The sequence below is a fragment of the Bos indicus x Bos taurus genome, chromosome 5 (assembly GCF_003369695.1).
Source record: "Bos indicus x Bos taurus breed Angus x Brahman F1 hybrid chromosome 5, Bos_hybrid_MaternalHap_v2.0, whole genome shotgun sequence".
NCBI lineage: Eukaryota > Metazoa > Chordata > Mammalia > Artiodactyla > Bovidae > Bos > Bos indicus x Bos taurus.
In genome coordinates this window covers 33,613,120-33,639,230 of record NC_040080.1, presented here as the reverse complement: position 1 = coordinate 33,639,230, position 26,111 = coordinate 33,613,120, and the positions used below count along the sequence as shown (strand labels likewise).

The window sequence follows — 26,111 nt, the reverse complement described above, 5'->3', positions numbered from 1 at the left end:
TCAAAATAACATAATTTCATATATAAACTAATTATTTATAATATAAACATGTTTTATTTGTTAAGAATAGTGGCTAATCATGCTATGTTTTCATGTTTCTCCTAAATGATAAGATATCACAAATGAAAAACAACATAGAAAAGCCTTACTTTTGGCATTTATGGTGCATATTTGTAATTGTGTGAATGCACATCGTAAATAGTCCACCTCCATTTTATAGTTGTGGTTTTAAAATTTTCATCTAGTCAAATAAAAAATAATAGAAAATGGAAAACTACTGTAATTTTTGTATTCTTCATGCATAATGGGCATTTGGTATAATAGCTCAGTAGTAAATTATTAAAAGAACCAAATTGGGAAATAATATCATACAATGGGTCAAAAATTATTTATATAGTTACCAGTATAAGGATCAGGCTTGTGGATTCTTATATATCATTAGCCTGGTCATACAATGAAGGAGAAGGAGAGGCAATTTTGAATGATGTATCTATCAACTTTGGAGCCGTCAACCTCTATTATGTCCTTGGGGCTTTGCACTTTTTGGCTTTCAGACATCTGAGCTGCCTTGAATGCAGGAAAATATTACGATTCCAGCAGGTCACTTGCTGTCATCAGTGCTTTTGGTAGTTTTTTTAGTATGAGCTTATAACACTTCTTATTGCTTAAAGCTAAGTATATGACATTTCACCCCATCAGCACCCACGTCTGCATCATCTTCATGAACACCACTTCTCCCCAGTATACACATTCAGACTTGATTTCCCTTGTGCTCATAGATCTCTGTTGCCCCTCTGAGAATATGCTCCTTTCTTTGTGAACAATCAAGTGAAACAGCCACCTTTAATTTCTCCAAGTATCCCCTCAAGGGCTTCCCTTGTGGCTCAGCTGGTAAAGAATTTGCCTGCAATGCAGGAGACCTGGGTTCGATCCCTGGGTTGGGAAGACCCCCTGAAGAAGGGGAACGCTACCCACTGCAGTATTCTGGCCTGGAGAATTCTATGGACTGTATAGTTCATGGGGTCGCAAAGAGTTGGACACAGCTGAGTGACTTTCACTTTCACTTTCATCCCTTCAAAACTTTTGCAAGAGCTGTGGGGTGATGCTGTCAAAAGAGGTTTCAGTCTACCATGACAAAAGCCAGTAGTTTCAAAGCAGGTACAACTTTTATAAGGGGAAAAGTGCCTTCAGTGTTTACAGTTGCGTAACTGAAGCCACATCTTTTTATGTCTCCTGCCTTGACAGGTGGGTTCTTTACAATGGGCACCACCTGGAAAGCCGAAGTAAATAGTTGATAAAACTCTGGTATGACAGGATTTTTAGGTTGAAAAACAGAGAGAAAATCTGAGTTCTAATCCATAATGACCCATGGAATCTCAGCATCATTTAGTTTGTTATGCATATACATCTTTTCATTTCATATTGTTAGCTCACAATATGTTCTGATAACATTTTAAAGATTTGAGATACCACTATGTATTTTTAATGTTATGCCCTTATATTGAGGAAGGTTTTTGGAGACTTTTGAAGCCTCATAAATAAAATTTTTAAATAATCTCCCTTTAACTATGTAAGGTTCAGTTCGGTTCAGTTCAGTCGCTCAGTCATGTCTGACTCTTTGAGACCCGATGAATCACAGCATGCCAGGCCTCCCTGTCCATCACCAACTCCCAGAGTTCACCCAAACTCATGTCCATCGAGTTGGTGATGCCATTCAGTCATCTCATCCTCTGTCGTCCCCTTCTCCTCCTGCCCCCAATCCCTCCCAGCATCAGGGTAGTTTCCAATGAGTCAACTCTTCGCATGAGGTGGCCAGAGTATTGGAGTTTCAGCTTCAACATCAATCCTTCCAATGAACACCCAGGACTGATCTCCTTTAGGATGGACTGGTTGGATCTCCTTGCAGTCCAAGAGACTCTCTAGAGTCTTCTCCAGCACCTCAGTTCAAAAACATCAATTCTTCGGCACTCAGCTTTCTTCGCAGTCGAACTCTTACATCCATACATGACCACTGGAAAAACCATAGTCTTGACTAGACGGACCTTTGTTGGCAAAGTAATATCTCTGCTTTTCAATATACTATCTAGGTTGGTCATAACTTTCCTTCCAAGGAGTACGCATCTTTTAATTTCATAGCAATCATCATCTGCAGTGATTTTGGAGCCCCCAAAAATAAAGTCTGACACTGTTTCCACTGTCTCCCCATCTATTTCCCATGAAGTGATGGGACCAGATGCCATGATCTTCGTTTTCTGAATGTTGAGCTCTAAGCCAACTTTTTCACTCTCAAATGGTGTGTGCATCAGAATCACTTGGGAATGCTTGTTAAAACATAGGTTGCTGGCACCTATCTCCAGAGTTTCTAGAATAGAGAATCTGTCTTTCTAGCAAGTTCCCAGGTGGTACTGATGGTACTAGTTCAGAGATCACATTTTGAGAAGTTTTCATCCACACTGGAGTATAGGGGGGAAAGGCAGAGTATTCTGGGGATCTGCCATCATGTATAAGGATTATGACTGACTCACTCAGTAAATGTTGAAAGATCTGGGAATGATTTTTGCCCTGTAGTTTTTAAAATATTTTGCTCAAAATTATATATTGAACCAGTCATGGAATTATTATACTTCCTTCCAAGATTCTATAAATTCATATAAATAGGGTATTATGGTCAATAATTTTTTATGCATCTATCATGATCCTAGATTGCCACTTGAATTATCTCATGGATTTTCAAATAACTTTTATTTTCTCTGAAAAAGAAAGCAGAATTGAAAAAAAAGTTCAGGTATGATTTTCCCTAGCCTGTTCGAGTTTCTTAAGTGAAGCTAACCGTGGAATCGAATAACAGTAAATTGCTTTTAAAATATAAACTTGAAATATCATATCATGCCATTTTTGTAAAGTGATTTATTTCAGTGTTTTGGGTAAATAGATACATATCAAATTTTGTACGCATTAATTAATATGTTTCCATGTCACCAGATCACACCGTTTGATTCTAAATTGTTCTACTTTCAACAGGTTATCCTGTTACTAGTAGATATTTTATGTTCTTGACTCATGGGGATGAAACTTAGTGGCAACCAAATTTTTGTTCTACAATAATACATAGGTAAAATTGGAGATTATATAAATAGTAAAATACAAATGACACCATATTGCAATTTTAGAGCACAAAAAAGGAATAACTTTCTTACTTTGCAATGAAAGAATAGTAATATAATGTTAAGGTAATCTGATTCTTTTATATTGTGATGGACATTTTAGTGATAATTATACCCATAAATTTTATATTTGAACTTACAAAAAAGCTGATGTAGAAAGGTATAAAATAGAATGTTTTATAGAATAAAATGTAAACTATGTACCCTTGACCTCTTCAAGCAGAGAACATGGAAGTCATCATACATGCCGAGCTGGCCACATGCTGGTCTTCATACCACCATGTAATACACTGTAAGGAAAATATGGGTTTTTAAAAATGTAATGCTAAATGTTTAGAACAGTATTGCATATAAATAAATGATATATGTTAATATAATGCTAATTATGTGTATTTTCATTTTTGGATCAAACCCTAAAGTGTTTCTGTGAAACCTAGGAAAAGGGATTTTTTTTTAAGAAAGAAAGTTTTCTTCTTTTTTTGTGTTTAATTTGGAGAACAGTTCTAATCAGAGGTACACACCATTTAACTCCTCCATCATGGAGGCTCTAGGTACACTGACTAAGCACCAGGATCCAAAGATGGCTGGGACTCAACACCTATTCTTTGCAGGTTGAAAAAAAATCTACATTATAGTTTTATGCAAATTATGCACTGTCACTCAATAAAACTGAATAGTACAAATAATATCTTTGTTAAGAATATTTTTTACAGGTGGCATCAGTTACACACTCTGGATAGTTGAGTGTACGTGAACTTTCTCTTATACAAAAGGTTTTTCATAATATGTAGTTGAAAGTGCCATTGTTGACAGCTAACCAAACACTGTAATGTTCAAACCGAATGCTAAGATCACGGATTGTTAGAGTATTTGATGGGAAATGACAGGCATTATACCTATGTTTTTCTAGACATTTTTAATCAGACTTTCCTTATCACAGCTCATGTTCTGATGATCATTTCAGGATGAAGTGGCACAGCCACTGAACCTATCAGCTAAACCCAAGACCTCTGATGGCAAATCACCCACATCACCCACCTCTCCCCATATGCCAGCTCTGAGAATAAACAGTGGGGCAGGCCCCCTCAAAGCCTCTGTCCCAGCATCATTAGCTAGTCCTTCAGCCAGAGTTAGCACAATAGGTAAGTCCTGTTTCTTTTGTTCTTGTTGATTTTCTGTTTATGACAATTGAATGAAAGCATCTTTTAATGGCAGATCATGCATAGCCTCTACATGGCTTTAGTTCCAGAGGAGAATTTCAATATGATGAACTTCACAGGTCTGTTTTAAACATTAAATTGAAATGTATAACTGAATTGCAAGTGCTAATGCCCCCCCTGAAAATCTAATTGAATTGGTTATGTTTGTTGATATGACTGATGATCTTAAGTTTATGAAAAAGAGACCTAACTGGCTAATCACAGAGACCCTTGGTTCCAGGTTGTTGTTAGGTGACTTGCCTTTTCAGTGACTGAAATTTATTTCCATTTGTGTGATGTGTATGAAGTATATATAATGATGAAGTACATCGTGCCTGGATCATAGTCAGCCATCAGGATGTCAAGTTTTTGTTTTTGTGTTTTTTTTTCAGTTCCATATTTCTTGAGATTTACTTCACTACACCAAAATATTATAAAAAGTTGGTCACTTCATTTCTACATGATTGTCATTTCAGTAAACAAACACTGGAAAATGCTTCTATAAGCTTTTAAAAATTCCAGTAATTTTTATTTTAGTAACACATAAATTAGACTGTAAAAACTTATTTAAACCCCACATTTATTAATGTTTACTATTTGCATGCAGTTATGTGGAGTCTATCACAGATCAGCCCTCAACGAGCCAGGGTCTAGTTAAGGTGGGGGGAGTTATCTGTCTTATAGTTTAAATCAACTGTTGCAAGTTCTATTCTAGCACCCAGATAACAATCGTATAGTCAAAAAGATGAAAGTATTAGATTCTATTTGGGAAGGATCAAGAATAGACTAATTCAAATGGAGCCTTAAAAAAGATGTATCCCTAGGTATTTTATGCTATAAGATAGAACCCAGAGTAAAATACCATATTTTTGAGAAATACACTGATTTTACTGGAATAGAGAATGAGTGTGTAGTGGAAATTGATCAGAGTTAAAACTGAAAGGGGCGGATGGAGTCTGATGGGATGCTATCCTAAGAAATTTTTTACTTTTTCTTCAGATAGCAATTTGATCAGAATTTTAAGAAGATTATTGACAGCAAAGATTAGAATCAGGAAAGTCACTGTTTTAGTGGAGGACAAAAGTAAGTTACACAAGCTAGAAATAAACAACGATAAAGCAAAGGAAAGAATAAGTTGAAGAGATATCTTTAAAGACTAATTGATGTAACTTATCCACAGTAAAATGAATCTGGTGATGTTCAAGTTAGAGACAGAGAAGTCTGGGGTTTTTAATTACAATATAGAAAGGATAGTGCTTCCCCACTCCCTGAACTGTGAAAGAGAGGACCAGAGCAACGTAGGTTGGGATAAGACAAAAATAAGTGTTGAATTTGAAACTTCAGGCGTCACTTTAGGTAGAGAGGTTCAGGAGGATGTTCTTAATTAGTAAATCTGGTATATGAAAGGGGTGCTAGAATTTTAGACATGGAAAATATTCCTTAACGAGGTTCTGGAAGCCATCAGAGCAAATAAGTTCACCAGAGAGTGTGTATGGTAAGAAAGGATGTGGGGTAAAAAGTCAGAGGCATTATACGCTGTGTATAGTTATCTCTTGTTGTTGTCTAGTCACTACGTTGTGTGTGACTCTTTCGTGACCCCATGGACTGTAGCCATGCAGGCTTGTCTGTCCATGGGATTTTCCAGGCAAGCATACTGGAGTGGGTTACCATTATCTTCTCAGGGGATCTTCCCTACCCAGGGATCAAACTCACATCCCCTGCTTGGCAGGCAGATTCTATGCCACTGAGCCACCTGGGAAGCCCATAATTATCTCTTAGTGTGTAACAAACCAACTTAAATTTCACCAGCTTAAAAACAACCAACATTCATGACCTCATAGCTTCTAATGGTCAGGATATGGAAACAGCTTAGCTGCTAGTTCTACCTTAGGGTCTTTCTTATGGTTCCAGTCAAGATGGAAGCCAGGGACCTGGACTTTATTGGGGATACAGGATCCTTTTCCAAGATGACTTACTCACGTGGCTTTTGGCTGGAGACCTCAGTACTTTGCCATGTGGGTGTTTCTATAGAGCTGTTCATAGAATGACAACTAACTTTCTCCAGAGTGAGTGATCCAGGAAGGAGAGCAAAGAGAAAGCCACGGTGCCTTTTATGATCTGGTCTCCAAAGTCACTCAGTCTGTTCTGCTTTATTCTTTTCATTATAACAGAATCACTAAGTTCAGCCCAATTCTGAGAAAGGGGAATTAGGCCCCAACTCTAATCAGTATCAAAGTCTATCTTCAGACGTATTTCTAAAGTACCACACTTTTTTTGTTTTTTTTTGGCTTCCTTCATAGCTCAGTCAGTGAAGAATCTGCCTGTAATGCAGGAGACCTGGGTTTGATCCCTGGGTTAGGAAGATCCTCTGGAGAAGGAAACAGCAACCCACTCCGGTATTCTTGGCGGGAGAATCCCATGGACAGAGGAGCCTGGCAGGCTACAGTCCATGGGGTTGCAAGAGTTGGACATAACTTAGCAACTAAACAACCACCACACTTTTTTTTAAGAGGGAAACTGATAAAGAACAAGTGAGCATCTTAGAATAAAGATGATGAGAAAGCAGTGACCTGCTTGTCTAGGACAAATTGAAATTTGAAAAAGGAGGGGGTTATTTGATGGTGTCACATTCTATAGAAGAATTAAAGAACATGAAGAAGAAAAGCCTTTGTTTACCTGGAACTCATGGACAGGTAAACTATAACAGAGAGGCTTTGTAGAATGGTTTAGGAGACTTCCAGTTACAAAGATTCGAAGCACATGAAGACAGAAAGTGCATTGGCTACATGAATCAGTCTTTTTGTAAGCTTGGTGTTGAGAGGTGATTATATTTTAAGAAGACTAAGTAGAGACAGGTCTTAGAATAGGAAATTATATGTGTTTATATATAAACAAAGATGAATTTGAGACATTTTTAGATATAAAGACTCCATGGGTGATAACAGATCAAGAAGAAACGAGACAGCATTAGCTTTGGAAAAAAGAAATGCCCCTTTTTTCTCGAAGACTGAGGAAATGAGGGGAGAAAAGGGGTAAAGTTACAAGGAAATCGTGAGATGGATAGAAAGAAAGCTGAAGGAGTATATTTCCAGTGCTTCCATCTCCACAATGTTCTCTTCCAGATTATTTGCCAAGAGCAAGTTGGTCAGGGCCAGTGGGGCGGCCGTAGAAGGGAAACAAAGAAAATGCAGGTTTTCAGAATTTGAAAATGGTTTGGGGCGCATGTGTTCTTTTTATCATTATGCACCATTCTGTTATGATCTCTCAGTTACTCTGCTCAACATCCAAAGTAGACACCAAGATAAGATTTGCTTTCATGTCCAAAGCATGTAAAAGGAAAAATATTTTGTTTGGCAAAAAGGATTCACTTCCATAATAGACATGAAAGCTCATAAATATGACACTGTTGGTGTATGAGATACTTTTGTAATAGCCCCAGAACTGGAATCTTTAACTAAGGGAATAACTGATATATTTGCATTTTTTGTCATGTGAGGAGTTTTTATTTCAGCATTCTGAGGATTAAGTATGACAAAATATTTTAGAAAGGCAAGAATGTATTTAATGACATTTATCATCTGACTTTTTCCACTACTGAAACTTGTATTTTCTTTTCCTGAGAAGGCCCTTCACCACATACACATCCCTCACATTTTCTGAGGATTCGATGCCACTACAATTTACTTTTCTCTTTTCAACAAATGCAGATGTTGAAAGCTGAAACTATAATGAGTAATAATGTAGTGGGATAAAAGCTGTGAGCATTAATGGTGTTGTAAAGGTCACCCCTGAAAGAAAAATTAATGTGTTATGCCCTTAATAAGCCAGGGAAAACTGTGGATCGAAAGATAACTTAAGTTATCATTAATGACATGGGGCTCTTTGCTATATATCTATTAGCTACAAATAAAGAGTGTGAGTTTTTGAGGTTGGTGAGCAGTATTACACTGCATTCTATAAGAATACTTTTGTATGATATGCAAATGATAGGCAGCACCATTGAAAGCTCCTTAAAAAGCATGAATACTTCAGAAGAATGATGGATAATTTTAGAATCTTTTGGCCAGATGTTATCTTTCCTTTACTGCCCTTTCCAACCTTTGCTGTGTATAACTTTCAACTTTTATCAAAGCATTTTAGTTTGTTTTCTCACTGTTTATTTTAAAATTATACACCTTTAACTAGGGCTTCCTGGTGGCTCAGTGCCAGTGCAGGAGATGTGGGTTCGATCCCTGGGTCAGGAAGATCCTCTGGGGAAGGGAATGGCAACCCTCTCCTGTATTCTTGCCTGGAGAATCCCATAGACAGAGGAGCCTGGGGTCTGTATTCCATGGGGTCGCAAAAGAGTCAGACACAACAGAGCGACTAAACAACAGCAACAAATATCCCTGTCATCTAGTCAGAAATTGTTATTTTCCAGGTAAGGAACCGCAGCTGAAAGAGGCTAAGCATTTACCCAGGGATTCTGAGTAAGTCCCTATCACAGTGAGGGCAGTCCTGTGGTTCTGTAGTTCTTACCACTACTGGAATTGTAAGGAAACAGATGCACGTGCCCACCTGGTAACTTACTCAAACCTCACAGCCAGTGGAGGTGGAGACCTTACAGTCATGGTCTCTGGGTTGCATGCTGTCTTTTTTCGTTGTTACCTGTTGGCAGCCTCTCTGCCTCAGATGTTCTTCTCAGTCTTCTATTTATCCTTTCCCTCATTCATCCCATAAATGGGTATTGAATATTGTCTCTGTGCCATACATTTTGCTGAGTATGGAGGATAAGCAGATGAAAGTCTCAAACTAAGGATTTAGATATCTAGAGTCTTTGTTCCATCATGTCTTCGGAAGATATTGGAACATATTATTCTTGCCTTTCATTCCTCAGAGGCATTAATGCATGAAATGTAAAACTTTACTGACCGAATATAGGAGATGCACGTTGATTCAGTAAAATGAAGGGCAATATTTTCAAGTCCAGTCATGTGATATTTATCTCTACAACTTGCTAATTTAAAATACAATTATGTGAATAAGCATCTTACCTGTAAATTTCATTAGTTTACATTTTTAATGAGAAAAAGCTTCTGTGAAGGTAGGTTATTGAACAAGAAACTGTAATCATTTATTAGAAAGCCACTAGATTATCAAGAAGTTAAGGATATTATTCAGCATCTAACAATTAATATTTCCATAGCACTTTACAGTTTAATTTCACATTTATTATCTAATTCTCACAAATTTTAATAGATGAAGAAATGGCTGCGTATCAGGGTACCAAAAATTTGATGTTGATAAGTGACCTCAGAAAACAGAAAAAACAATATTTTTTGAATATTACTTGAAACACATGTTCCCTTACTTTTACTACAGCCAATAAGTTCTACGTAAAATAATTAAATGCAGTAAATAAGAATTTGTATTACCCTGATAGTATACTTTAAAGCCATGAATTTTAAGAAACCTGTGTCATGTGGTTTAGGCTCCCATTTATATGATGAAGCAGATCATCAATGAACTTGGAATTACAAAGGAAGATACTTTCAACTTGGAAATATGCATTTATTCCTTCAACAGACTCTACCATGGGCCAAAGGAATAAAAGGCTGAAAGGAAAAAAAAAATGCCCTCAAATAACTCATAGATTCGCATGAAAGACAAACTTACAAAAACAAGAGACAACGTGACAGTAAAAGCATCTCCAAGCTTTTGCAGGAGCCTGGAGATGAGAAGTACTGAGGTTGCCAAGGAGCATGTCTGGGGTATGTCAGGAAAATTCTTAAGAAGGCTTGACATTTGAGTAAATTCCCAAACACACCAGAAAACGCCTATTTCAGTTTAAGAGGAAAGCTCGGGAGACAGAGGAGGGGGTGAAGAGGAAGGCTTGTCCTTGGAACAGGAAATAGTTCCGTGCAGCTTAAGCACAGAGCTCTTGAGAAACCAGCAGGAAATGACGTGGGAAGGATAAGCAGGGTTGATATCATGAGACTATTAGGCCATTTTAAAGTGTTTGGAATTTATCCCAGAATGATGCTTTTGGGGGAACATTAAAGAGTTTCTTGTTCCAGGATATTTGGAATATGATACTGTTGTTATCTCTGGAAGATTCACAGTCGCATTAATGTATTCAAGATTTGGGGAATACATGCCACAGAGAAACCTTTTAAACTTTAATTTAGTATTTCCCTTACTCTTTTGAACATGGAATTATTTTTTTCACAGACTATTCAGATCGTCAACTTAAGAAATGCTGAAGCTCTGCAGAAAGTGAAAGTGAAAGTTGCTCAGTCATGTCCAATTCTTTGCAACCCCATGGGCTGTAGCCCACCAGGCTCCTCTATCTGTGGGGATTCTCCAGGCCAGGATACTGGAGTGGGTAGCCTTTCCCTTCTCCAGCGTATCTTCCCAACCCAGGGATCAAACCCAGGTCTCCCACACTGCCGGTGGATTCTTTACCATCTGAGTCACCAGGGAAGCCCAGGAATACTAGAGTGGGTAGCCTGTCCCTTCTCCAACAGATCTTTCCAACCCAAGAATTGAACTGGGGTCTCCTGCATTGCAGGCAGATTCTTTAACAGCTGAGCTACCAGGAAAGCAAGAGTTGAGTTTTTAATTGGGTAAAGTGAAGTGATTCAAATTTCCTTTTTTGGAAGATATTGGAATGCTTCAGCTGGAAGCAGAGTAGGAGAGAGATTCAAGGGGTGTATGCTTAAAGAGGGAAACCAGTTAAGAGGTGAAAACATTAGCCCAAGTGAAATAAGAGGTGGCTTCAGCGAAAGGAGGAGCCAGTGGGGATGGAGAAAAAGCATATTTGAGAGCTGAGGAGGAGGCATAACCCCAGACGCTGGTTGTCTTGTGTTTTGTACATATGAATTGAAGGAGGTATCTTAGATGGCTCTCAAGTGACTGGATGTGCAACTGGAAAGGGACATGGAATGTAGGAAGAACAGGTGAGGTGGTGGGAAGATGATGAATTCCGTGCTAGACATGCTGCATGGGACAGTCCAGTAGAGAAGCTTGGCAGACAGACCTGTATGGCTGGAAATCAGGAAGGGTTTGAGACAGGCAGTAGATACTCTACAGTCTTTAGGATCATCCCTTTAGTCTTAGGAGCTTCCTTAAGTCTAATTGCCATATATTGGTTTGAAAGGCTGTCACGAAAAATTACCATAAACTGGGTCTCACTATTTGGAAGCTAGAAGGAAATCCAGAGTCAGGGAATCAGTAGGCTTAGTTCCTCGGGAGGCATGGAGAGAAAAATCTGTTCCACTCCTCTCCCAGCTCTAGGGCTCCAAAACCACTGCAGGTGGTGACTGCAGCCATGAAATTAAAAGATGCTCTCTCCTTGGAAGAAAAACTATGACAAACCTAGACAACATATTAAAAGCAGAGACATTAATTTGCCAACAAAGGTCCATCTAGTCAAAGTTATGTATTTTTCCAGTAGTCATGTATGGATGTAAGAGTTGGACCATGAAGAATGCTGAGCACCAAAGAATTTGATGCTTTTGAACTTGTGTTGGAGAAGACTCTTGAGAGTCCCTTGGACTGCAAGGAGATCAAACCAGTCAATCCTAAAGGAAATCAGTCCTGAATATTCATTGGAAGGACTGATGCTGAAGCTGAAACTCCAATACTTTGGCCACCTGATGTGAAGAGCTGACTCATTGGAAAAGACCCTAACATTGGGAAAGATTGAAGGCAGGAGGAGAAGGGGTCGACAGAGGACAAGATGGTTGGATGGCATCACTGATTCAATAGACATGAGTTTGAGCAAACTCTGGGAGATGGTGAAGGACAGGGAAGCCTGGCCTGCTATAGTCCATAGGGTCGCAAAGAGTCAAACACCACTGAGCAACTGAACAACAACCCAGCTCCTAGAGGCTTCAACAGTCCTTGGCGTTCCTTGACTTATAGATACATAGCTCCAGTGTCTGCCTCCATGCTCCTGTAACCTCCTTCCCTGAGACTGTATGTCAAATCTTTCCCTCCTTTCTCTTAGAAGAACACAAATCATTGAATTTAAGGCCCATCATAAATCCAGCGTGATCTCACTTCAGGATCCTTAATTTACACGTCTGCAGAGACTCAATTTCCAGATAAGGATGCCATTCACCAATACTAGGGGTTAGGACACAGACTAGCTTTTTGAGAGACAATTCAACCCATTACAAGTAGTTTGCTGTTTTTCCTTCTACCTTTTAACAGGCTCTTCCCTTGTGGAACAGCCATTCATTCACTCTTTCTGTTTAGATTTTATCCCCTCTAGATTGGACTTTCCAGTTAGTCCTTTCTTTGGCCCCTTAAAATATATAATGTATGTGTATACACTCAGTCATGTCCAACTTTTTGTGACCCCATGGACTGTAGCACGCCAGGATCCTCTCTCCATGGAATTCTCCAGGCAAGAATACTGGAGTGGGTAGCCATTTACTCCTCCAGGGGATCTTCCTAACCCAGGGATCGAACCCAGGTGTCCTGTATTGCAGGAGGATTCGTTACCGCTAAGCCACTAGGGAAGCCCCAAAAATATATAATAGGTACCTTTTTAATTTTGAGAATTTTGTTGGTGGTTATGGTTAAGAAGGAACTCCAAGGTATGAAAAATCAAACTGTTGTAAGTGTAACACAGTCACAGACTCTCACACCTTTCTTACATTAATGATTCCTAACCTGCATTTCCCAAATATCATTTGAGGTGCTAACTGGAAGCCATATTGGTCTTTGCCGTCCCATTTGCCTCATAAGAAGCTTACCAAACCTCTCCTAAACACTTACCCTTCCTTCTGATCCTGTCTTGAGATGCACTTACTGCTCAAGTATATAATTAAGGCAGAATAAAATGTATCAAGTGATCATTCAGGGTCTTTTGAACTCTAATGGGTGACTCCATATCTCCCTGAACCTCTGTATCAACAACAAAGGATATCCCCTCAAAAGATTTTATCATAGTGGTCAAAGCTGTGCAACAGGACTGCTAAGGATGAGCATATAGGGAAAAATGAGAGAGGAAAAAAATACAAGAACATTTTTTTACTGCCTCCTCAGGTGTACCAAATGTTATCTACTCCTTCACGTGGTATTTCATTTGATTCCTCCGTTAGCCTTATGTTCATTTTACAGTTGAGAGAAATGGAAACTCAGTGAAATTAAATGTTATAATTTGGCAAATATCACACTTCCTAAGAAGTAGAAACCTGGATCCATGTGAATCCAATGCCCAAGTTTTAGCTGTTTCACTATGCCATTCTGTAACTAAACTGACAGTTACTGAGTAACTTTCATGGGCCATTTATTTATGCTAATAGACCATATTAACTCATTTAATCTTCACAAAGCCATATTATCTAGTGAGGTCATTCCATTTAACCAGTAAGGCCATTGAGATTTAGAGAGGTAAAACAATGTGTACACTTTGTATGTAGCAAGTAAGTAGTAAGGTTCAGTTTTATCCAACTCCAAAGCACAAATTATTTTCTGGTGATTGAAATCCTGGACCAAATTTAAGGAGCAGATGAAGAAAGATCTCAGTCAAGGATATGAGGATGGAGTAATTGACATGAGGATCCAGTGCTGTGATGAGAAACAGGGAAGGAAAGAGTTTCAGTAACAAGGGGATTGCCAGTGCTGTTTCTGCCATGAATGGAAGGTGTCCCTTGGGTTTGGCATCTGAAAGAGCAAGGGCAGCGGAAACAAGAGGATAGTGAGATTGCAAAGGGAGGTAGGAATGAGAGAATATGCTATGAATCTTGAGAAATTTGGTTTGGAGGGTAAGGAAACAGGATTGGAAAGAGAGGGCAACACAAAGTTGAGAGAATTTATTTGCTTGTTCAGAAGGAGAGCCTTAGGTACTTGCAAGTGGAGCTCGTAGCAATAGTAGAGAAGTCACAGTGGATGATGGAAATGTGAAAGAGAATAACCAGTAGAGAGGTATAGAAATCTAGAGTGTGAGTTTAGGGGATTTTCCTTGATTTTTCATTGAAACAGAAAGAGGCAGTGGGTACAATTGGTGATAGATTTGAAGCTGGCCTGGGATAGGAGTCTGGGTGGGGCATGAAGGTGAGAGTTCAGCCTTGTTGGTCTTCCAGAGTTAGAGATGAGGTCTTTTACTGAGAGAAGAAACCAGCAAGACTGGGAAGTAGGTGACTGTGATGAGAACAAAAGATAAAGAATCAGCAAACAATCCTATTATGATTCAACTCTGTAATATATAAACAGCTTTTTGGTTTAACACAGCAGATACACGTTAGAATTTCATGTAGCATTTTAACTAAAGCTCAAGTCTCTGAAAGCAAGAATATTTCTTTTAAAGTGATCACCTACCTGCACACCCATGCACACCTCACACTGGAAATAGCCATTGCAGAACATATGTATGTTTATCAGTTATGCACCCCCAAAATAATTTTCATCCTTTCTGCATATATATTAATAATTTCTCCTGCACAGTGTTATCTTGGCAGTACCTGAAAAGCATAAAGAATTCATACTTTGACTCAGTTCCATGTCCCAAACCATTTCCAATACATTTGTGCTCTGGAGAAGCTAAGTAGATTACAAAAATGCATGGTACCCTGGTACCAGGCCATACATAAACAAAAGTAAAGTGTTAGTTGCTCAGTCGCATCTGACTCTCTGTGACCCAATGAACTGTAGCCCACTAGGCTCTTCTATCTATGAAATTCTCCAGGCTAGAATTCTGGAGTGAGTTGCCATTCCCTTTCCATGGGGATCTTTGCAACCCAGAGATTGATCTCAGGTCTCCAGCATTGCAGGCAGATTCTTTACCATCTGAGCCAGGGTTTAGAGGATAGGGAAATCAGGCTGACCTTCTTAAGATCTTTTGCTAAATGAACATATTCCAAAAACATCCCCGTCACATAAGAGCAGCTTTTCATTCTTGAGTAGTGTTTGTGAACACAGTGAGTTAAGAGATAATATTTAAGTATCAAGTCAGGATGCTGAGGATGCTAGAAGGTTAAAAATGACCATAAGTTAAGGTACATGTTAACCCTAAAGGTTAATCTGACCTAGATCTAACTAGTTGTTTTTTATTCATATTGTATTTGTAATGAGCAAGGATGTGTTGTTTTTTTGAATACGTTCCAATGAATTGAGCTCAGAAAAGCAAAATAGATAGTATCTCAAGGCTCCCCTTTGTGTTGCCTACCCTGGAACTTCTCTTTCTGCCTCAAGATCAGAGGACAATGCTCAGTCTGTACATAATAAAGGGGAAAAGACATGCCACATTTAGAAGCACAGCACCAAAGCGCTGTGCTAATCTGACATCAGCTTCTTCAATAGAAATGTTTAAGCAGCACGAAAGTATTCTAGGTTTTTTTGGCAATCAGCAGATCAGATAGAAGAGTCTAGTAATATAACGAGGATGTGTAATCTGACATGATTAGACAAGGCTCTTTAGTACCAGAACATTCATAATTGAGACAAAGAAAGAGTATTAATAACACTTTCCTAACACGGCAGTTAGCCATTTTATATTTCCTTTCTTTAATCTTAGTGTTTTTCAACAAATCAGGGGATTTAATAGCGTGTTTTGGCAGATTAGAGGATTTATGGCCCAGATGTTTTTTGTTCTAAAAATGGATTAGGGTGTAAAGTTTGCTGGAATCCATGGAACATGTTGAGGCAAGCCGGTCATTTTATGTGTGATTAGTGCCTGCCTTCTGTCTCACAGTCCCTCCATCTGTCACAATTCACCAATGGATCTGGTTAGATTTAGCCTCATGTCACAAACAAGTCCCTTTTCTGGGCAATTTCATATTATAGATTCAGTTTATGCCATTTTATGCCCTAGTTAAAAGATAGGGACAGTGAAAGATGATATATTAGCTCTCCTTTCAATATTTGCAAAATGATCCCTTTCCCTCACTATTCTCCCCTAAAATCATGCAGATTATCAGCATAGTGTGCATCAAATTAAATGACCAGTGTTAAAATAAAAATTAAAATTAGCCTTTCTCCTTACACCTGTTATTCTTTAAAAGACATAGCTTGGCTTTTTTTTTTTTTTTTACTATGGATTGTGGAGTTGCAGACATAAGTTGGTCATTTGACCATCCTATTAAGAGTGTGAATTAAGTGTGATTATAGTTACCCAGTAGCCACCATTTCTTATCCAACAATTACAGGTGCTCAGTTACATTTTGTGCTTGAGATTTCGCCTCTTCACCACCGCAAGTCTGTATCTGTCACAAGCCACTGCCATCTATGGTTTACTTCACCATGGATGGATGCAAGGGGGAGGATGCTCTTCTTCCAGAGTCGGTTAATAGTGATTTGTTCCTTCTGTATATGACAAACCTAATAGCGTCATCAGTTCAGTTCAGTCTCTCAGTCGTGTCCGACTCTGCGACCCCACAAATCGCAGCACGCCAGGCCTCCCTGTCCATCACCCTCTTCCGGAGTTGACACAAACCCACGTCCGTTGAGTCGGTGATGCCATCCAGCCATCTCATCCTCTGTCTTCCCCTTTTCCTCCTGCCCCCAATCCCTCCCAGCATCAGAGTCTTTTCCAATGAGTCAGCTCTTCACATGAGGTGGTCATACTCAAACTCTAAATTGACATTTCTAATACTATGAGAGTATCAGTAAATAACAGTGATAATTATCAATACTTGTATTCTCTGGTAACATTCAAATGATCCTCAAAGGGAAAAAAAAATTAAAGATAGGTTGTATTTTTGCACTACAAGATACTCAGGTGACTAAAAAAGTTTATTTAAAGATTATGTTTTAAACATCTTTTCAAACATGTGGAACCAGCTGTATTTCACTTAAATATTACGTTTTGGTAACAGATGTTTGGCACCATGTTGATGTAATTATGTGAATCAGTCATCATCAATTATTCAATCATTCATTCATCTCAGACTGATTCCACTGAAAAAATTAGTATATGCCAGACACTAGCCACTCCCAAAAAAGAAGTGATTTTTATGGTGGAAGGTTAACCCATCTATACGTTTGTGCAAAACATATCCTTCATTCTGTTACATCTTCAGGTTATTTAAATGACCATGATGCTGTCACCAAGGCAATCCAAGAAGCTCGGCAGATGAAGGAGCAGCTCCGGCGGGAACAGCAGGTGCTTGACGGGAAGGTGGCTGTTGTGAATAGTCTAGGTCTCAATAACTGCCGGACAGAAAAGGTGAGTTCCTAAAATAATGGTTGGCTTTCCAAAAATACTTAAATTGCTTGAATATCTTCTTTATCTTTTTCTTTTCTCACCATCCTCAGAATGACTGTTCTCCCTCCCTCTTTCCCTTGATCGGTTCAGAATTCTTCATGCCCATCGTAATCAAAACCATCTGGAAATGAGAAGGGTTATAATTCTCTTCTATCCATCTGAACCTTATTGACAATTACTATCCCCTCTTCTGCCATCACTTTGTATTAAAATAGAGTGGCATTTGAAATATCTGGGTCTAAGTGAAAGTTTTGCTTTACAGAGATGCTCAACTTGTATTTGGGGATGAGCTGGATTTGAAAATGCTGAATCTTCTTTAATCAGCGTAAGCTTGGATGATACCCGTGCTCGAGGTCTAAGTATCTAAGAGCCTGAGCTTATCGTAACATGTTTCTAGCACGAAGCACTGTCACGTTGTAAGTGACTGCACAATTGGAAATTTTCACTTGATTGTAAAACAAAGTTTTTTCTTTAAAATGGGAACAGTATTAGTATACCTATTATTATACTTAAGCCCAGTGAAACTTCTGAATTTATCTGTGCTATAATAATTTCAAACTATTTTGCCTAAGCTACATTGTATTTAATTCAGAAAAAAATAATATGTTACTATAGAAGTTTGAAGTGATTATACTTCCTTTGGTCATATTTGGTATTTTTAATTCAAATTTTAAAGTGTCATTGAATCCCCTTTTTCTCAAAATCCAGTAGCTAAATACAGTATATAAGAGAAAAAATAATCAGCTACTTAGTAATAACTCAAGGAAGCTTATGAGTCAAACAGCATCATCCAGAATGGACAGGCTGCTCATTTGGATAACTTTCCGGTTTCCCAGGTTTTCTATGGAATTTTACGTATAATCTCTAAGTGAAAGTGAAAATGTCATTCAGTCGTGTCCAACTCTTTGCCACCCCTTGGACGGTAGCCCTCCAGGCTCCTCTGTCCATGGGATTCTCTAGGCAAGAATACTGGGGTGGGTTGCCATTCCCTTCTCCAGGGGATCTTCCCAATCCGGGATATAGAAGCTAGCAATTTGCATAGTAAATGAAGGTGTGATCCTGCCCCAAGTGTACTTTATCTGGGCTACAGTAATTTCAAACTATTTTGTCTAAGCTACATTGTGTTTTATTCAGCAAACGTAATATGTTATATTACTATAGAATACTTGAAGTTATGTACTTCTGACCTGACCGTGGGTCAGAAAGATGGAGACATGATTTCAGTTCTGTTGTTCCTAGAGGGGAGAGCCAAGCATGGTCAAGTGTTCCTCCCTGGCAGTCTCACATCCTAAGAAGAGCAACACCGGTGCAGTTCGAAGGACACAAAAATCTTCTAACTCTAAGCACCAGAAGGGAAGGGGGAAAACGAAGTGACAACTCAAAGAAGGAATGATGGCAAGCATAAAGGAATTTATATTCAAATACTTAAACATTCTTGAAAGGATGCTTGAACAGAAATTCCTTTTCTCTGCACCCCATGTAGAAATGAGTTTAACACTCAGCCAGATGCTAATGCAAAGTGACTCAAGCTATTCCTCGCAAGCATAGCTAAATTGCCGTTATTTGTTAAGCGCATTGAATTCAGCTGTGGATACAGCAGTTGGTTGCATTCAGCCAGCATCTGTACCCTTTTTTTTTTTTTTTAATCCTCCAAAGCAGAGACAACTCTACCTATCTCCCCCCTCTCCTCCCCTGTGCTGGCTGGGAATTGTCAAGTGACAACCGACCAAATCCTTTTGGACAGGAAGCCTTCATCCAGAGTTCTATATACTTGCAAAACAGGCCTTGTGGTTGGATCAGGGAACCCATTAAAAGCACTTTGATGGTATGGAAATTCATCTTCATGAAGCTCCTAGGCCCCTAAGCAGCATGCTGTTTAGCTGTGGTTACAGATCAGTCATTCACATCGGAGGGCAATAATTGTGCTGACGGCTTGTAAGGCAATGGAAGTACATAAAATAATCCTGGGCCTTCCACCATGGCACTGCGAGTTAATCTTCTCTAATACAGATCAGCTGTTGTTCTAACACATGACTTCATGCCGGCTCCAGTGACTCTGCTCAGCCTTTTGATTAAGTAACAGGAGTGGAACCATCTGCATTCATTTTATTCCATAGTGTTCATTGTTCAGGACCTTATTTCCACTTCATCTTCTACTTCCACAATCAGACTTTGTTTTATTTCTCTGGTCAGCATCTCTTATTTGAGCTGCATGAGTGAGTTGCCTCTGTTGAAAACGACTCCTTTCAATTTTCCTTTCTCTTTTACAGAATTATAGTAACTTAAAAAAAAATATTCTTGAAGTAATACCTGCCAGAATCTGTTGGCCAATTAAGTTATCTTCATCCTCAAGAAGTTTATGCTCCTGAATCTCTTCACCATGCCCTATCAATGCAATAGAGTTACATCTTCAACTATGATCTTATATTTTTATGGATTTTTAAGTGAAAATCTAAAAAAATGAAATTGCATCATGTAACTGTAAAATATGAAAATATAAAAATCCATTATTGCAGTAGTCTGGCAAACACTTGTAATGTGTAAGTAAACCTTTTCAGCTGGAGAATTCAAATTAGTTCATCCCTTGACACTTGAGACTGAAGCTCTCTTAGAAGCAGGAATTACTGTGGTTGCCTTTTCCTGTTGAACTGGCTTAGCTGACATTTGTACAAAATTAATGATCAATCTATGTCTTGCAACTCATGGGAATGAAATAATGTCAAATTTATATCTTTTAATTAGTCATTATTCAACATTAGGACCCATACGTATCAGGGACAGTGCTGCTATGTACTTGTATTGAGAACAAGGAAATATGTTCTCTGCCTATTACAGAGCTTACAGTTTAGATCAAATTATGATTTTGATTGTTAATCACGGCGTATTTATGTGGGTAAATTCCTACAGGAACTGAATTACGACCCCGTGTTGCTGAGCATATCAAATCACTTATATACCTGACTCAACAGAAGTGGCTGCTTGTTTTTCCACATGAAGCAGCATCACTAGACATACGGTGTCATCATTTTTTAATACCTACCTTTTTAGTAGATTGTTATAATCGTCCAACTTTATCCATGGCCAAAGTATATAGTTAGATCAGTAGTTGGCTTGAAATTTTGCCTCACAGATCCTAACAAAAGGAATAAAGGCAATAAATATATATATATATATAAATAAATTCCTCTTCCCCTCCTAAAAGGATGACATTTTTTCTCTAACAATCCTTCCAACTTCCTAAATCCTGAAAGTATGTGACATAAATGTAAGAAGTGGGGAAGAAGGAGAGAGAAAGATAGAAGGAGCTGGCATGACCCAAGATCCAGATAATTGGAAACCTATAACAGAGATCTGTTTTCTAGGGTACACAAGTCTTATACACTTTAACTTTTCTTCACATTTCAATGACCAACATGCTTGTCTTAACTAGAATGTCTTAATTCTGAAAAGCTGTAATTGGGCAGTGAAAACAATTAGAGGTGTGAAGAGAGGGACAAATGTTTTCCAGTCATATGTACCAAAACACATAATGAAAGTCGTTTGTACTGAAACACATTTTAATTGAAGACTTCTAAGAGATTTTTCATTTCTTTACTTTTCTTGGAAGTGTTTCAACATACCCAAGAACTGTGTATGTCAGGTTTCTTGGAAACTCTGGGACACAGTGTTATTTATAATTGTCATCTCTGGTTAATTATAGCTTGATTGTATATTCAAATAATGTTATCTTTTAGCACTCAGCTCGGTTACAGATTAGTGTGATGGATGAATAAGTCATCTTCTCAGGTAGGAAGACTCAGAAGACCCTCATATATATACATTTGTTTTATAAAAACCACCTACTTGCATTTTTAACACCCAAATGGCACAGCTTTGACCAGCTTCATATTCAGGTTCTGACCTTGATTTGAAGGTGCCCTTGTCTGTGTGTACTCAGTCACTTAGACACGTCTGACTCTTGGCAGCCCTATGGACTGTTGCGCACCAGGCTTCTCTGTCAATGGGATTTTCCAGGCAAGAATACTGGAGTGGGGCTACCATTTCCTACTCCAGGGGGTATTCCTGACCTGACCCAAGGATTGAACCTGTATCTCCTGCATTGGGAGGGAGGTTCTTTACCACTGAGCCCTCTGGCATGCACCGAAATGTGGAACACACTAGAGCTTTCTTTTATCACTTCCCTCACTCCCATTGTAGTTGTCCTAGAAAGATGATGGCCTGTGCTGTAACATCTGTTAGAAGAGCTTTTCGTGACAAGTATCAGGATATCTAACTATCGTAGCTTCAGCAAATAATGCTTAGTTTGGAGCACGTAATGAAGTTCAGGAGTAAGAGGTTGGTAGCTTTAGTTCATCAGCTCAGTAATGTCAGGGTTGAAATCCTGATTATCTAGGTTGTTCCCTTAGCATTAAGTTCCCTTAACGGAGTGACTCCGGTGGCTCAGAGGTTAAAGCGTCCGCCTGGAATGCAGAAGACCCGGGTTCGATCCCTGAGTCAGGAAGATCCCCTGGAGAAGGAAATGGCAACCCACTCCAGTACTCTTGCATGGAGAATCCCATGGGGGAGGAGCCTGGTGGGCTACAGTCCATGGGGTCACAAAGAGTCGTACACGACTGAGCAGCTTCACTCACTCACTCACTCAATCCCTTAGCATCACAAAATTTTGATGCATCTACAACTATCCCTTGAAGACATGCAGACTCAGAAGTTTTCTCTTCACTAAAGTTCCTTCTTCATTCACATAGGGATATTTCACTTCACCCTTCATGCTGACTTCTGTAAATGTCTCATTTGGGGAGACCTGGGTTATTTGCACATTACTGGTCAAGGAAGAGAGATCACAAATTATTTTCCAGGACTGAATTAGAGACCTTATCTTATCCTTCCTGAAATCAAAGGACATCTTTTTTTTAAAAAGGCTGACTGCCACATATAGCACCTCATTTGGGTGTGTCTGGAGTCATGGAAGCTTGATTAGCCTACTCTCTTCTATGAGTGGACCTTGAGAGCTTGTTTGGAGGTTCTAGCAGGGAAGAACAGCTTCTCGTGGGTCCCTGACTGAGTAGGCACCCTCCCCTATTGTGGAAGGTCATCTTCTTCCACCAAGTGTGCAGCTCCAGGAGGGATGCACATGGAGCCCTGAGGCAGGAAAGGGAATATCTATTTAGCCAGCCAGATCACCCAGTCAACCCTGAAGACCAGTGGGGTGACAGAGGTCACAGCCAGATCACCCTCACACTTAAGGGATATCTTAAGATCAAAGATCATATTGGTGGGGACCAAAAGCAAGACTAGAGTGGCTTTGTTGTTGTTGTTCAGTCGCTAAGCCATATCCCACTCTTTGCAACCTCAGGGATACAGTCAGGCTAGGCTTCCCTGTCCTTCACCCACTCCCTGAGTTTGCTCACACTCATATTCATTGAGTTAGTGGTGCTGTCTAACCATCTCACATTCTGCTGCCCCTTTTTCCTTTTGCCTTCATTCTTCCCCAGCCAAAAAGTTGGCTCTTCACATCAGGTGGCCAAAATATTGGAGCTTCAGCTTCGATATCAGTCCTTCCAATGAATATTCAGGCTTGATTTCCTTAGGATTGACTGGTTTGAACTCCTTGCTGTCCAGGAAACCCTCAGGAGTCTTCTCCAGCACCACAATTCAGAAGCATCAATTCTTTAGCACTCAGCCTTCATTATGGTCCAACTCTCACATCCATATATGACTACAGGAAAAACCATTGCTTTAACTATATGGCCCTTTGTCGGCAAAGAGACGTCTCTGCTTTTTAATGCGCTGTCTAGGTTTGTCATAGATTTCCTTCCAAGGAGCAGGCATCTCTTACTATTGGGTAGGAAAATGCCATTGTCAGCCACAGCTACATTATAGAAATGATAATCGAGGTTCTCAAATATTTTCATCATAAAGCTGGTTTGTTTTGGTTACATTTGATGTCATCTATCTACCTGCCTTTGCTTTTCTCTGTTACATGCCCAGGGCCTTATACCTTGTCTGTGTTTTCAGAAGGAATTAAATTTCATACGGGCATGCATTCAAGAAAACATTGCTTGGAGCCAGGTTAAGTCAGTGAGTGTATATTCATTCACATGGTTTCTACATATTATGGCCAACTTCTGTATTAACTTCTTATATATAAAATAGATGTCATTCACAAAAATAAACATACAAATATGTCTTAAGGTAGAGAATTTATGCATCAAACATTAATTGCCTGAAGTGTGTGTGAAATCTAAACACCAGCACATGCTATGCATTAATCAATAATTGCAAGTGAGAATATCTGGAAAAGTGTCTTACTTTTCCTTCTGCGATTCAGTGAAAATTCTTGGCAGATTTCTACAGAATAAGATGAAAATTTGGTGAAAAACGTGTATATTTTATAATGATTTACTCAATAATGAAATCAGTTTCTCTATTTGGTGTCAGTCACATTCATAAGAAGCCTTTCCACATAGGACATGGATGGGCTTGTAAACAAAAGTTAATACTTTTTACCCCGGCACTTTGAAACTCTTCCATTACAACCTCCTCTTTTCTGCCATTGTCAACCCTATTCTTTCCCTTTAACAGAGTGCCGAACACGAAATGACAGTGACCAATGTTGACTTAATGTGGATGTTTAATAATGAAAAAAAAAGTGTGTCAGTCCCAGCATTAGTTACAAATGGCAGTAAGTGTATCAGATGGCAGCCCTGTAATAATTTTACATCCATCATTCTTTCCTGATGCTTCGCTAGCCAGCTGATGGATGGGGCCAACAGTGTTAACTCTTCAGAAACTGACACAGTGTATCTAGTTGAGCATTATCTAACACATGCTCCTGCTCTTAGATAAGGAGAAGGCATGTGAGGAATTGTGAACTACAGGTTTGCTTTGAAAAAGAGTATGGAGGAACTCTCGCCTTTGTATTCAGTGGCAGGCATTACAATTAATTAATGATTTATGGATGGCTTTTGGAGATGTTGCCTTTAGCTAAAATGAATTAGAGAAGTCAAATTAGAGCTAGACATTCCAGTGGTAAGAGGAAAAACTCCTCTTACCACTGAATGAAGGAGGAAGGAGGAAGCCATGTTAGGGAAATCGTTCAGGAGGGAATGAGATAGATCATTCCAACAGTGGGACAAAATAGGAGGTTTTTCTTGGGGTGTGCATGGGTGTTTGTCAAGATGTCCCTTGACTTTTCAAACCTTCTGATTAGAATTTACTTAGGAACAAATTAAAATAATACAAATGATTAAGATTTTGTCTTTATAAAAATAAGAGTATATATTATTTTTATTTCTACATGTAATTGTTTATTTGGTAACTTTAATTAAAAGCTACATGAAATCTGAAATTGAATATTTGCCTTTTTATTATTGGATTCTCTCTAAATATGTATGTAAAATGGATAGAGAACTGCTTTCTAGGCAACTGATTATTAGAAAATCTAGACCAGCTTTTTATATGCAAGTTGGCATTTGATCCTTAGGTTTTCTTTTCTTTTGTTTTTCTTTCATAAAACCTTCTTAATTCTGAGTGTCTTAGCTAGGGAACACTTCTTATGGGATAGGAGGGGAGAGGAAAACCCCTTGGTGAATATTATCAGCACAGAGCAGCCAGTTTTCACAGACCATGACAAAAAGGCAAATAGGTATTATGTCATCACCCATCCATCACTCTATATGTCAGCCTTTCAATAATTCCAATCGACATTCTCGACAGGCTGATGCAAGTTAAAGGGGTTGTTTGTTTCTAGAAATTGAGTATAGGCTGTCTATAGCCTTTTGTTCCAGATGGTTTTCTTCTGTGTCTTTTCATTTCTTTCTTTTTCTTTCTTTTCTTTTTGGGGGTATTTAATTGAAATACATGCCGAGTTTGCAGACTGCAAAGATCAGAGCTGTTTTCGTCCAGCAGTGGTAACTATGCATTAAACATTTTGATTTGTTTGAGCTTGAAGTTTAGTCCTTTTTTGCCATTTGCTTCATGGAGTTTGTGTATATTTACAGCCTCTGCATTTAATGGCCACATGCCTTATTTTCACAGATGGCCAGTGGAAGACTTTTTCTTTCTCTTAGTATAGCCTGCTTTCAGCTTTGCTACATTTGTCACAGTGCCACTACTTGCAGCTAGCAAGTGCCCACGCTTGGTGGGGAGCAATTATGGTGTGAGTTTTTAAGGAGCTTTTTAAAGGTTTTTTTTTTTTTTCTCCAGTAAACTTTTTATGGTTTAATTTTCAAGCCTAGAAAAGCTGTGCATGTTTTCAAACAGAGAGTCTTGTGTTCTTTACATCATTCTGGTAGAGGGGTTAGTGCAGGATGGTCCAATAAAAAGAGACACACGGGGCATGCCAAATTGGGCTTTCAGATAGACACCCACAGGCCTCTCTGATGATTGAAATTGTCTATTCATTTAAGGGTATGAGGATAGGCTCACGATAGGATTCCTGAAAAAAGCACATTTGAAAACACTCTGTGGAGATAATCTAGATATTTTTAAAGTACATTTCCATGTTGCACAGATAAAAGACCAGAAGAAGAATAAACAATCATTATGCCAAGA

At 38.8% G+C, this 26,111-nt stretch overlaps 1 protein-coding gene across 15 annotated transcripts in view; it reads left to right on the top strand.

Annotated features, from left to right (window-relative positions):
* The window catches only part of SOX5 (SRY-box 5), a 1,171,960-nt gene that overhangs the window by 1,112,003 nt on the left and 33,846 nt on the right, over positions 1–26,111 (top strand). For all 15 annotated transcript variants that reach the window (XM_027541542.1, XM_027541545.1, XM_027541540.1 and 12 more), the window contains 2 exons: positions 4,129–4,306; positions 17,374–17,519. In XM_027541542.1, coding sequence (XP_027397343.1) covers positions 4,129–4,306; positions 17,374–17,519 — 324 coding nt within the window. The remainder of the gene's footprint in view (positions 1–4,128; positions 4,307–17,373; positions 17,520–26,111) is intronic.